General features: G+C 40.5%; 1 protein-coding gene across 2 annotated transcripts in view; it reads right to left on the bottom strand.

Moving 5' to 3' along the window:
- Positions 1-1916: 1916 nt before the first annotated feature.
- The window catches only part of fer1l4 (fer-1 like family member 4), a 30017-nt gene continuing 18428 nt past the window's right edge, over positions 1917-13505 (bottom strand). For both annotated transcript variants that reach the window (XM_042218965.1, XM_042218966.1), the window contains exons 26-48: positions 12934-13141; positions 12594-12718; positions 12189-12323; positions 10824-10997; positions 10439-10549; positions 10169-10330; positions 9859-10030; positions 9598-9710; positions 9356-9472; positions 9025-9064; positions 8632-8732; positions 7043-7177; positions 6851-6970; positions 6585-6712; positions 6042-6212; positions 5310-5464; positions 4811-4992; positions 4541-4725; positions 4280-4397; positions 4027-4150; positions 3429-3733; positions 3111-3211; positions 1917-2517 (exon numbers count right to left, since the gene is read on the bottom strand). In XM_042218965.1, coding sequence (XP_042074899.1) covers positions 2337-2517; positions 3111-3211; positions 3429-3733; positions 4027-4150; positions 4280-4397; positions 4541-4725; positions 4811-4992; positions 5310-5464; positions 6042-6212; positions 6585-6712; positions 6851-6970; positions 7043-7177; positions 8632-8732; positions 9025-9064; positions 9356-9472; positions 9598-9710; positions 9859-10030; positions 10169-10330; positions 10439-10549; positions 10824-10997; positions 12189-12323; positions 12594-12718; positions 12934-13141 — 3363 coding nt within the window. In that variant the 3' untranslated portion in view covers positions 1917-2336. The remainder of the gene's footprint in view (positions 2518-3110; positions 3212-3428; positions 3734-4026; positions 4151-4279; positions 4398-4540; positions 4726-4810; positions 4993-5309; positions 5465-6041; positions 6213-6584; positions 6713-6850; positions 6971-7042; positions 7178-8631; positions 8733-9024; positions 9065-9355; positions 9473-9597; positions 9711-9858; positions 10031-10168; positions 10331-10438; positions 10550-10823; positions 10998-12188; positions 12324-12593; positions 12719-12933; positions 13142-13505) is intronic.

Genomic DNA, 13505 nt, shown 5'->3' with positions numbered 1-13505 from the left:
TTATCATAGTTTTAGGGGAAACAATCAGAGCAAACCGCTATAAACAAGCTACTTCCAACTTCCTGTTGTTCTGACAGAAGATAAGAATGAAGTCTGACAGCTGAGTGCAGCGTATTACTTAAATACCTCTAACAAACAAGGAAACATCCAAAGTACTTTGATGCCTGTTTTAGATATGAGATAATAAAATGTCCCACTGTTAAAGTTAGGTGTGATATTGAGCCTTTTCCCAAGAAAATATAATAGTCAAGCTAGAAAACAGTTCATCTTTTTAAAGGAAGATTTAGCAAAGTTCTCCTACACCAGACTAAATGTGTCGTTATGACAGAAATAATGTGTGCTCTATAACTTCAGTGCAAGAACTTCTACACAGAGGCAGCCTTATTTCTGTCCCTGCAGTTCAAATCCCAGCCAATTAATTTTGAATGAGTTAATCTAATTTCACAACTTATTTGCGAAGGGAAGAAACTGTGGTTTTAATTCTGCATAACCACAGTGAGTAGAGACGTGGCATCTCACTTCATAATTATGTTGTTTCTCACCTTTCTACAGAATTAAAAAACTTGAATTTTCTGCTGTGATAGCTGTTAACAGGCACAATGACAGAACATAGAGAAATTACTTAAGCAGAGATCAGAAATCAGCACTGACAAATCCTTACCACGTTGTCTTAGCTGTCTATGGAGTCAAATATTTTGGAAAAATATCTGGAGAACCACGTATTAAATTCCTGAACTGCAGATTCAGCTTTTATGTTTGTTTGTTTTATACCTTATTTGGGTGATCTGCCAGGAGCAAAAACAGGAAGTGGCAGATACACTTAAAAATTTATCAAAGTCAAAAGTTTACAGCGCAACCCAAATACACTAACATTCACGAAATTAACTTTCCTGTTGGTGATTTCCTTCAGCATTATTGCAGCTTTAAATCTCTTTCTTCTATTACGTTATGTAGAAGGCCTAATGTATGAGACCACTATTACATAGCATGCTGTATGTTCTGTGGATATAGGACTACATTGCATGTATTACTTGTATAGTAGATGCTGGATGCCGATGTAGCAGCAATTATACTCTGTGCCATTGTCTTTGACATAAACAGATTGCTTAATGCAGCACAGAAATAGAACCATCCGTTATGTAAGGAATCTGTTGTAGCTGACATTCAATTCAGATTGTTTTGGTGCAAATTGCTTTGTCTTTCAGTTACTGAGAAATCGTATAGCTCTCAGTGCTGGTGTGACGCTGATCCCACTACAATTAGCACACCAAATTTGTGCATAAAAGAAGCCAGAAAAACTGCCAAATTGAATAGAATTAAAAGCAAATTAAAGTTAATCTCCTTCACTGGGACTCTGCAGGTTTCGTTTGATCATTTGGTGGAACTTTCAGGTCTGACCTTAACCCTGTTAATTGTGACAGCAAGCAGGAGTTACATAGAAGTAAATGTAAAAGTAAAAGATCCTTGGTGTCATGAATGCGTGCTGTTATTAAATCCTTTCCTGATCAGTTTGTTGTCTCACTGAATGCATGTTCATTTTGTAAAAGAGGGTTCCTATCAGTGTCCAGCATGACAGTAATGCAGGGTATCTTTAAGGGCGGTACCACCATATGAATGACAGGTTGCTACATGCGGCTTTTATCGGTTTCTTAGTCAGGTCCATCTGCATTCATGATCAAAGCTAAAATGACAATGGAGAAAATACTCTGAGAACTTTGAAAATAGGAGTAACTTTCACTATATTTAGATTTAAGAACCCAGTGTCCAGGCGGATCTATTTGCAAAAATAACTTCTAGTATTCATAATTTATTTTAATTGGTATATAATCCCTGGAAAATAAGAACTTTTGCAGCTTTATTGGCTTCAAATATGCCCCACAGCAAGAATGGGAACTATTTCATGGAGTATGATCATTGCATCTGTCTGCAGTCTGTGACTTCACTGCTAAATGCCAGAAGGTTGTGTACTTATTTGACTTGCCTTCAAATTATAACACCAATATAAACCTAACTATGCATAATACACAATATTAGACGTATTACAATGAATAGAAAAGTGTTTTATTTTAACATACATACTTATTTGTTACATCAGGTTGCTGCAAGTTTTACAGTTCATAAAATACATGTACATAAGATCAGTGTGGTTTCAAACTGAGGAAAGAGATTTAATTTCCTCTGAGGATGGATTCATCCAAACGTAAAACATCTCTTTGATTATGTAGTGCAGTCAGGATAAATACATTAAATCACCTGTTATACAGATTAGGTACATAAAAGTGAGGAATATAAAGGACGCTGGGCCAGGTCAGGTCAACAACCAGCCATCCATTTCTTTACCCCTTGATGATGAGAGAGCTGATTTGCTGTGGCATTGTGTAGACAATGAGAACGATGAAAAGCGTGAGGATGGTGATGATAACCAGAGCAATGATATACTTCTTGTATTTCTTCCAGATGAGGAAGACGAAGGTCTTCATCGGGTTGACGAACCAGGCGAAGCTGGTGGTGGGACGACTGGAGAGACAACAGAAGACAGTTTATATGTGTTCACACCTGGGCTGTGGAAGCCTACAGGCTGGGTCACACCAAATTCAAAACATCAGTGTTTTACCACAAAATAAACTTTCCCTGCTAGTGACCAGAAACGACAGGATTACAAAATTAGTACATCAAAGAAACAGATCAGGCTGTGCGGTTTGGAGACAAAGGTAGAGAGACAAGACTGAGATGGTTTGGACATGTGCAAAGGAGGGAGAGTGGATATACTTCATAAAGCATGCTCGATATGGAGCTGCCAAGCAGGAGGAAAAGAAGAAGCCTATAGAGAAGGTTCTTGGAGTAGTAAAAGAGGACATGCAGAGGATTAGCTGGAAAGAGGAAGATGCTGGAGATAGCGGGGATGGAGGCAAATGAGCTGCTGTAGCAACCACTAAAGAGATCAATCAAAAAAAAAAAAGAAAATGGTTTTAGTTACATTAATCAGGGAAATTTAGAGATGAAAGAAAAGGAAGTTAAAGACATTTATAAGAGAGTATTCAAGTGTATAAATATATTAACTTGAAAAAAAGAAAAGAGTTGTAGTGTGCATGTGGTAGTGCACGCAGTACTTTGGTTTGTCCAGAGGCTCTGGCTCCTTGCGTGCCCGACCCACAGGGTTGGCCTCCGCCTGCTCCAATGTCACCAGCTGAAGCTCCGCCTCCACTTTTCCCTTCATAGAGACAAGTTTGTGTTAAATAAAATTCATTTTCTTCATTTGCCATTATAAACTCAAAGACCAGAAGGCCAAAAGTGGGGAAAAAAGCTTTTGCTGCTGCAAAACTGTTTAAATTTCTCTTCTTGTGCCAACAGACACAGATGTTCTATAATTTAATTGAATATGTAGTTACTGCTTCTTGAACTGAAGTGATTCAGATGGATTTTTTTACCATTAACAGGAAAGTGTTGCCCATGCTGTCAGTGTACTGGATGTCCTCCTCTCTCAACTGGCTCCTCTTGTCTTTGTTCTTCTTTTTCTTTTTGCGTCCCTTCTTTTTGGCTTCCTCCTTCTCCTTCTCCTCCCTCTCAAAGTCCTCGGCGGTCTTTGGACGAGTCAGGGGCCACCAGCCCTTCATCTTCTTGGCACGAAAGATTGAGAATCGAGGACTGGCCCGATCCTTCGCCATCGAAATCGTACACTTACCGGATGACTTTGCCGGTCGCACCATGTCGCTGAGGCGCAACTCTATTGCACCTAGCAGATGAAGCATAAAAGAGGAATGACTGGGTGGAAGAGTCGGAGGTGATGACTCTTTAATCTTGTGACACATTTTAAACAGTGGATGGAAAAATAACAGCTCAGCCGTGAGTTGAATAAAGCTGAAATAACTATTACAGAAACATAAAAACATTCATTTGTTAATTGCCAAGATTGTTACTTTAGGGCAGCTGTGGTATAAACCATACACTGGGTGGTGGTCTAATAATTCTTTTAAGGGATATTAAGCATTTCCTAATTGACTGTGTTGATAAGCCTGTGTGCCTCACCCAGGAAGTCATTGGCAGCGATGCGATCGTAGTCCCAGACCTGCAGAGCCAGAACAGCCGGCTGACGAAACTCTGACTCCTCCAGAGAGAAGATGGACTCCTTCTTCTTGTACACCACCTCTTTCTACAGAAGGAGAAGATGCATTTTTAACATTTTATAGACTTATTAGTTATCTGGTTGTAGCCCTGGAGACATAAGAGCAAAGGCTAATTGACATTAAAAGGTCCAGACATCACTAAAATATGTGTGTACCTCAGTAGGAAGGTAGTCAAAGCGGAAAACAAATCTCCAGTTAAAGTTTCCTTCTCCAGTCAGAGAGTTGAAGTGAACATCGGTTTCCTGCTTGTCTCCTTCCAGTCCTTTTATCCAGCTGCACAGGGAATACAACACAACAATGATCCCTAAAGGCTAAGCAGGAACACAGAGGTAAGCCCATCAAGATGTAGGCATGATGACTGTGCAGACCAAATTAGAGAGTGTGTGTGTGTGTGTGTGTGCGCGCGCGCGTCTAACCCTTTCACATAGATGTCAGAGGACGGGTCGCCTGTGAACGGGTTCACATCATCCAGAAACACATCATCAGTGTTCCAGATGATCACACGCAGCTCGTATTGTTCAGGTAGGCGGGGCTTTATGTCAATGGGGGGCGGAGCTGGGATGTCAGTGGGAAACATGTCCACCCACATATGAAGATAGCCCTGCAACACACACACACACACACAGCTGAATATACTTATTTGCACCTGTAGCAGTGTGTTGTCCTTACTGCTGTGGTATGGTTACCTGTGGCAGTCCAGGATTGTCCTGGTTCATCAGAGACCGGATTTCCACGTGCTCAGGTACCAGAGGAACAACTCCAGCAATGAATTCGTTCATTTCACCCCAGCGGTGCAGCACACTCAGGGCTGCATGCTCCTGTATCTCTGCCTCCTCCTCTGGAGACCGCTGGTTCTTCTTCAGCAGGTCTAATAACAATAACAGTGGCAGCAGCAGTGTTGTTAGAGCTGTTATTACCATTACTGTTATTAGTGTTATGAGAGCTGGAGGCTGCTGTATGAGACGAGCAGCAGAAATAAAGTATGAAAAATGATTATGGTGCAGTTTCAGAGCTGCTAGATGGAACAATATGATGTTGTACTGTATATTATGATTCATTTACAGATGTACAATTATGCACTGTTTACTTTGGCTTCAGAGTAAGCACTGCTTCACTTAGTACTAAAGTCTATTTAGATCTAGCTGAATCGCAGCCTACCTGTCTCTCCTTTTCTTTCTGTCTTACCTTCAGGTATCGCGTCTGGTGGTACTTTGAAGATCTTGTTGAGGACTTTGACTTCAGATGGCCTGTACTCAGGAGATGGGATGCCGTACTTCCTGCAGTGCTCATTTAAGATAGTTGACGGCTTCTTTGCATCCCGCCACATATTGTAACCATCACTGGAGTGAGAAACAGCAGAGAGACAAAGCATATATACTCACCAGCCACTTCAAGTAGACATTGCTTGTACCAGTTTTGACCCTACTGTCAGAATTATATTAACACTTTAAACCCTGAGCAAATAAAACATTGCAATAAAAAGATATATTTTTTGATTCATTAAACCCTTTGAAAAAAAATTATAATTAGTGAGATTGTTGCAAAGCACCAATCACATGCGTTCCAGGGTGAATACTTTATAGCAAAGATTCAACAAGTTACTGGAATTGTACTGGAATTGTTCCTAAGGGATTTTGGCCCATATTGATATGACAGTGTCACTCAGTTACTGCAGTTTTGTCAGCTGCTCATCCATGATGTGAATCGTCTGTTCCATCTTATGCCAAAGGTGCTCATTTGGACTGTGGAGGCCATTTGAGTACTGAAGCTATTGTTATGTTTAAATGACAATGAGTAAGATACAATAAGATATAGTTTATACACAGTGAGAAGCAAAATAATTTTTTACGTGTCCAAGTTGTAGAATTAAATTTAAAGTGTCATTGTCCAGAGCCTTGAATGACTTGCGGTACTAACGTGTCGTAGTAAAGAGCCAGACCGCAGGAGGCTCTGTGGCTGCTGTAGAACCGGTTCTCCAAGTCAATCCGTGTCTCTCCGATACGGTCATCGGCCCCCACAAGATCGTGGTCCATGACTGTGATAACCAGCTCCGTCTCCAGTGGGAAAGACACTGTGAGTTCAAATACCCTGAGATACAGAGTCAGACAGGCAGACAGACAGTGAGACATATAGGCAGGTAAACAAAGAATCAAATACAGCTAGACTGACACACATCAAACAACTAGAGTTGAATAAAAACAACTCGAAGTTGTGCAATTTTATTCTTTGTTAACTTAAAATTTCCAACACAACTTGTCTGAGGAGGCTTTGTTGCAAATGATTATGGGATGTCAGTTTCAGGCTTTTTTAAGATTCAAGAACTTCAGACAAGTTCAATTAGACAATGTTACATATTATCATAAAACGAATAACCAATACTAACACTAACAGTAATAAAACAAGCAGTTCCACAAAAAAGCAAAAATTAAAAAATAAAACCATAATAACTGTGGTACTGACTCTCCAAATATTGGATTGAGCTGTTTGGGGATGTATCGATCTTTGGTGTCCATATTCTGCTCTACAACTTGGATCACGAGGTAAGGGTCTGCTTTACCATTTGGGTCTGTGGGAGCCAGGCTGGTGGCCTGCAGGCACCAAACACACAGCAGGAAATAAACATCAATTGGGTCCAAACAGATATCAACCCAGTGCAATGCAGCTGCAGGCAAGAATGTGAATTTGGTTATCGAATGCACAAAGCTGTTTGTGTAAGCAAGAAGGACCTTGACTATGTAGACTCGAACTAAGACTTTAACTGGTGAGTTTCTGGGGATTCCTTTGATGATCTGACAGCTGGTGTCTTCGGTGTCTTCTGGTTCAATCGGATAAACCAGGAAGGAACCCTAGGGAGAGAGAGAAGTACATAATAAACACTATTTACCAGAATAATACACAGACAGCTCTGTATACATTACCTTGTATTTTCCCATCAGCCTCGCCTCTTCATCCTCCTCCTCATCTTCACCGCTTGCTCGACCTTTATACACAGGGAAAACCCGCAGCCAGTCCTGAAAGTGACTGAATTCTGACTCCAGATCGCCTCCATACAGCTGAACACACACACACAACACAGAGAGAAAGATGTCTGAAAGTCTACCGCAGCTCCAAACCTGCTCTGTTGTCACTCATTAGCATCAAGGCTGCGGAAAAAACTCGACTCAGAAAATAGTCGCACCCAAAACAACTGAAGCTACAGTGCACCTGAGAAAAATAGCCATCTACATCCTGTTTTGGTAGGGACGGCAGAAGGGGCCAAATTTAAAAAGCTGGAGTGCCAAGTTATCAGATGATTGTGGTAAGCTGCACCCATAAAATCTGCAGGTACAACAGACGGTATCTTCCAACTAGTGCTAGACTAAGAAAAGCAAAATTTATCTCACCAAAACTTGAGGTCAGTCTGCTTGGATGGACTGAATCACACAACAAGTCACATCACTTGTGAGGTAAATTCATTAAAAATTCTCTGTAAGGCAATCATCACCACCACAAACTTGATCCAGACCAGAGTTTAGTGGTCAGTGAAGAAGAGGTGAAGCCTTGCAGAATGATGCCAGCTACAGCTGCGCATGAATCACTCAAAGGGGCCTTTTCTGTAAAAATGCATTGCTTTAAGCATTAATATAATGCAATCCTTTTGTTGTATTTGCAGTTATTTTAAAGGGCCAGATTATTATACTTTTTTGTTTTTTTGTTTGACTGTATTTGTTACCCTCTATTTATACCTGTGTAATGACAATAAAGTTGAATCCTAATCCTTTTAAACTGCCTGTAAACATGTAATTTTTTATGCTAACAGTATTTTAACAATGACGTCTATGTGGATTGACTCACAACTTCTAGTACTTTCAACTGATTGAACATTTCTACCCAAATTTCACTTCAGGTGCAAACTTTGCATGTGACAAATAAAGGATTGATTGATTGATTGATTGGTTGATTGATTGATTGAAAAGGTTGGGAACTGGGGAACCCTAAAAGCTTTGCAAATGTTCCTGTGTTTTTATTTTTCTAGAAGCTTACAGTGAGTTCTCTGGATTTTGTATTTGTTGTGAGCGTTTAAATGCACAGATGTGTTTTTCTAAAACCCAATATAGCCAAAATATAATATGTGGGCTTGAGTTTAGACACCTTATTAACAGTTAAAGTAAAAAAGATGTTTATGACGAGTTTTTGATTTTATGAAATTGCCTGAATATGTGTTAGTCCTGCGACAGACTGGCGACATCCTGGACAGGTTGCCTTGCCCTAAGACAGCTCGGATAGGCTCCAGCCCGCTGCAACCCTGAACTAGATAAGTGGAAGAGAATGGATGGATGGATGGATCAATCCAAGTGAATGGAGGTCTCCAAGTTCACAACTTCACAGTTAACATATCAGTGTGGGACCAAAACAGTTTGTAATTGTTTTTCTGACAGAATCCTAAAGACTCCTTTTAGTAATGTGGCCATAAGATTATGATTATGGATCAGCTGCTTCAGGTCGGGGATCGATTGTGAAGTCACACCTTTAGTGTTGCAATCTTTTTGCGTTTGGGAGGCTCAGCCTCCACAAGCACGGCTTCCTCCTCTTCCTCTTCAATGTTCGCCATGGTTAGATTTACTCCCTCTGTGCAAAAAAGAACATTTTATTAAACACACACACACACACACACACACATGTGCTTTCTCTGTTATATATCTATCAACATTTTATATTTAGACATTTGGACTGTTGGGATTTTTTCTGGATTGGGACGCCTAATGCTGCAGAATAAAATCATGTTTTAGAAGATTTTATGTCAGAATGTGTTTTCTGTTAAACATACGATCCTTGTAAGTAATCAGATGATATGTTGTTGATATTTAATAATATAAAATAATACAGATTATTTGAACTAAATTTAGCCGTTTAACTGTACCGGTTTCGGCTTGTTCCTCCATCTCCAGAATCTCAGCAGCCTGCAGATGGGATCAGAACATTAGGACAACTGAAAAATGTCCTAATTAGTGAGATTATTTATTTCTCATAAGCTTAAGCACATATATTTGCACATGTTCGGTGGAAAGAAATTATTTAAACACAAGGTCTCTTGTTGAAAGTCTTAATTAAGCAGAATTTCATTGATTCTTAAGGTATTATATTATTGAAGCCTCACATGTATCCACGGCTCTGTTTGAAATTTATATCAACATTTAACCTTTTTGTCCATGAGGAAAATTAACAGGTACACAGGTAAATTAGTGTCTCACCTGCTTCTCGAGCTCCTCCAGTGAGGCGTAGTATTTCGACCACCAGTCTAACTCCTCCTTCTCAGGCACCTCCTCCTCTAGCTCCTCCTCCTTATTTCTAATTTTTTTCAGGGGTGCCTAAAGACATTAAAAATATTTTTAAAATGTGGATGGTTGAAATTTGATTTGAAATATGTCTGAACCTTTCTAGTTCCTAGTTTTTAACACCCAGCGCAAAGTGAGTGGGAGATTAACACACATACATTAACCAGCTTTAAGGGGTTGATGGGAATCTTGGACTGTTTGACTGAAAGGTTGCTGAGTCCCATACTCCTCACTGACATCAGAGGGTCCATCTTCATTGAACTCTTCTTCGCTGAAAAGACACACAAAAACTTTTGGAGGATGCTGAGAAAACTGTCTATTGAAACCTCGTGGAAACAAATGAGTAGTACGAGTTACTCGCTTGCATTCTCAGCAAACAGCTTCAGAGAGCAACATTAGACTAATTTTGCAGGTCTTACCTTTTGGCTTGGGCTCCTCTTCCTCCTCTGGCTCCCCAGCAACCTCACGCGGGCCGTAGTCCATGAGGTTCTGAACCACATGGGACCCGACCAGAGCAAGGTGGCCAAACGCTCGATGCTCTACCACAAACACTGTGAGAGGAGGATGCAGGTACAACTCCTCCGGCAGCTCCTAATCAGACCACAAGCAGGAAGAGGAAACAGGACAGGAAATGAAATTTTACATTTTTGCACCTGTTCTGAATTCGTACAATTCTGCTTTTCTTTATACCAGAATTGTTCTCTTTAGCATCCTTAACTAGTAACTCACCACATCCATGTAGTGGACCACCTCTTTGAAGTTTGGGTTAGTCTTGTAGCTTTCAATCTCCTCAGACTCCAGTTGTCGTCCTGCACACTCGATCTTCACCTGAGGGTGCTCCACCTCAAAGAGGTGCACTCGCTTCAGGTCCCGCAGACCCCAGAACAACACCTGAACGCACACAAACAAAGACACACATCTCGCCCTATAAGCCAAAAGTCCACATTATCCATCTGCGTCACATCAACAAACTTTGTGTGTCCATGTGTGACCTCTGACCTCAATCCTGAAAGTCTTCAGCACAGGTCGCACTCCTTCGGGGATCAGGTAAAAATTGTGCTCTTCATCGTAGTTCAGTTCCTGCGGGTCCACGTGGCTGGGGAGAGTGGGCTGCAGGGGGAAATGCTTTTGGTATTCACTATGTTTGATCAGTTCAGACACACCACCTGTGTCTCTATGTAAAAGGACATTTCTGATTTAAAAGCAAACTAAACTTAGTTGCTGCGACCATGTTTTCTTTTTTCCTCTTTAATTTTATTAACCAAATTCATTGAGATTTGTCATCAGATCTTCTATCAGATTAGAAACAAAAAGACTGTTACTCCAGATTCCTCGCTTTAAATATGAACTTTTTTTAAGATTGTGACTGGCTGACAGTCGTTACCTCTCCAAACCCAGAGTAGTCCAACTCGATGAGTTCAAAGGCAGCCAGCAGCTCTCCAGCGGAGACCCTCCCCATGTTAACATCAAAGAAACGGAGGCGGGGCTTTTCATACAACTGCTCCACGGTTTTAAACTCAGGCTCAGCAAAAGCTCGACCCAGAGGCTTCGGACCACCCTGCGCGCACACACACACACACACACACACACACACACACACAAAATAGCTATTATGACATCACTTAATAATAAATCGACGATGTGGCAAATACTAAAACATTTCATTAAAAAAAAATCTGCTCCCATAAGAGGTTGACATAGCAGAACATCTTCCTCGATCTCACCCTATCCGTAGCGTCTTCCTCTCTCTACCAGCCGGTGCTATCATTTCCAACATGATAGCACGGTTCTCTCTACCATCTTGTAAACCTTTCCTTTCACTCTTGCTGCTGTCCTTGTGTGACAAATCACCCCTGACGCTTACTCGACCCACTCCACCCTGCTTGCGCTCTCTTCATTGTTTTGGATCATTGATTCCTTTTAAAGCCATTCATCTTCACTACCTTTACTCATTCCATCTTCACCTTTCCACATATATTCTGTCTCGCTTCTACTGTCTTTCACGTTTCTTCTGCAGTGTATACCTCCACCCTAACAGGTCCTCTTCCACCTTCTTCCTCTGGATAAATCAAATGGTATTCACTGTGCAAAAATGACAGTGAGCCACTAAGAGTCTAAATAGGGAAAATCTGTTGATTCCATTCATTAAAAAAAACACTTATGAAAGCTGTTCAGTTCTGATTACAACTGCAGAAACACATTTAGCTCTCACCTACTAGATCGCTAAAGGATACCTGCTATGTCTGTCCTTATTTTAAATACTGACACAGTGTTGGATGGTCCAGTTACAGACAACCAAAGTGTTTAGAACTTAATCCCTGTGAGCTAAACTACTATAAGTGCCTAATGTCAAACAGTTTTGTCTACTCTTGGACAAAAGCTATCACTCTTCTGTTTATGAGACAAGCAGACAAGCAGTACAAAAGTGGCTTTAAGTGAGAGGGAAGATTTGTGTCAGACAGCAGATGAGCTGGGGGGCTCCAACAAGGTGAAATATAAGAGAAATAGCACTTATTTTGAACTGTTTATCATGCAAAGCTACTTTAGTACAGTCCAAGTATATATATATATATATATATATATATATATATATATGTGGAGCTGGAAATTAGTATATGAATCCGTTATAAACTTATAAACTAAAGTTCTCACTAAGTGTGAGATAATATTTTCTATTTTAAAAAAAATGAAGCGCATTATTTTATAATAACATTTTATAATAATATAACAACGAAAAACATAACATTACCACAGCATCATAGTCGTAGATGTTGATGATGATGAGGGGCGGATCCTGTTGGAGATCCTCTCTCGTTCCCTCTAGCAGAACTCTGTCGAACACCAAGCACTCACACCAGGCAGGAGAGAGTGTGTCTGGCAACATCTGTACATATCAAAAACAGTAGGTGCAAAGTTTACGAGCTCTGATAAAAGATCCCATGATAGTATGTTAAAAAAGAAACAGACCAACAGATGACTTTAGTGGCAGGTAAATATAAAGAGAGACCCAATAATGATTATCATTTTTTGTCACCCTTAATTCTCACTTTAGCTCATTTTAGCCTCAATGATTACTTTATTTTGCCGATTCAATGTTTCAAACGTGTAACGTTTGAAACATTGCACTTACAACTGTTAAACCTGTTGTACCTACCCTTGTGACCTGGCAGTGAGTGGTGAAGACCACCCTGGCAAAGGGGTCTGACAGGCCATCATCATCTGCAGCCATCAAGCCACGCCCCTGGTACAGGTGACATCGTAGCTGGTAGTACCTGCGGTCTGTGGAGAAAGAACAAAACCAACATGAACAAACAGCTGAAACTGTACGATCAACAAGTCAAAATAAAAGAAACTACAAGGCTTTTATGTAGAAGTACAAATTTATCAATTTATTGCAGGGAACTTTAAATGTTTGCAAACTCTAGTTCTCTAATAAGATTTTTTTTTTTTCACCTCGATGCTAAGCTTCCACCAACACGTTTCAGCTGACTCACCTTGGCAGGACAGTCCGAGAGGAAGCTTCCTCCTTCCACCCGTATCAACAAGCCCCCTCTGCTCCTCCCCCTCTCCTATGTCCTCCGCATAAACTGGCACAAAGTCCTCAGGCAGGCAACTGATGACCTCTTTGCTGTACTTGGTAAGACCAAGCCACAGGTAGACCTCAAGTTTCACAAAGATCTCACTTGCTGGACCTCCCGGAGACTAAAAGGACAGACAGATAAATGGGATGAAATGGGAAACATCAGTGACTTTAGAGCGTGACCATGAGAGGAGATGAATTATCTGTGTTGTTATCAGGTCACTGTTGGAAAAACAAACTTTATTCATCCGTTGTGAGAATGGACCTCTACAAAAGTTCTTTGACTTGTCATAATTATTACTGTCATGTTATCATTGCTATATTATTTTTTTATCGCACCTATATTGTTAATATTATAAGTTTTGACAGATTTGTGTGGTTTCATTGATTTATGAATTTATTTCAAAACAAACTGCCCCTAGTGGTATTACCAGTGCTGGATTTAACTAAAGCAAATTATCATGGGTTTCACTGATGACTAGAGAC

The sequence above is a fragment of the Haplochromis burtoni genome, unplaced genomic scaffold (assembly GCF_018398535.1).
Source record: "Haplochromis burtoni strain Fernald_Lab_line unplaced genomic scaffold, NCSU_Asbu1 Contig_26, whole genome shotgun sequence".
NCBI lineage: Eukaryota > Metazoa > Chordata > Actinopteri > Cichliformes > Cichlidae > Haplochromis > Haplochromis burtoni.
Note: the sequence above shows the minus strand (reverse complement) of the source record. Positions and strands in the feature narration are given on the sequence as shown.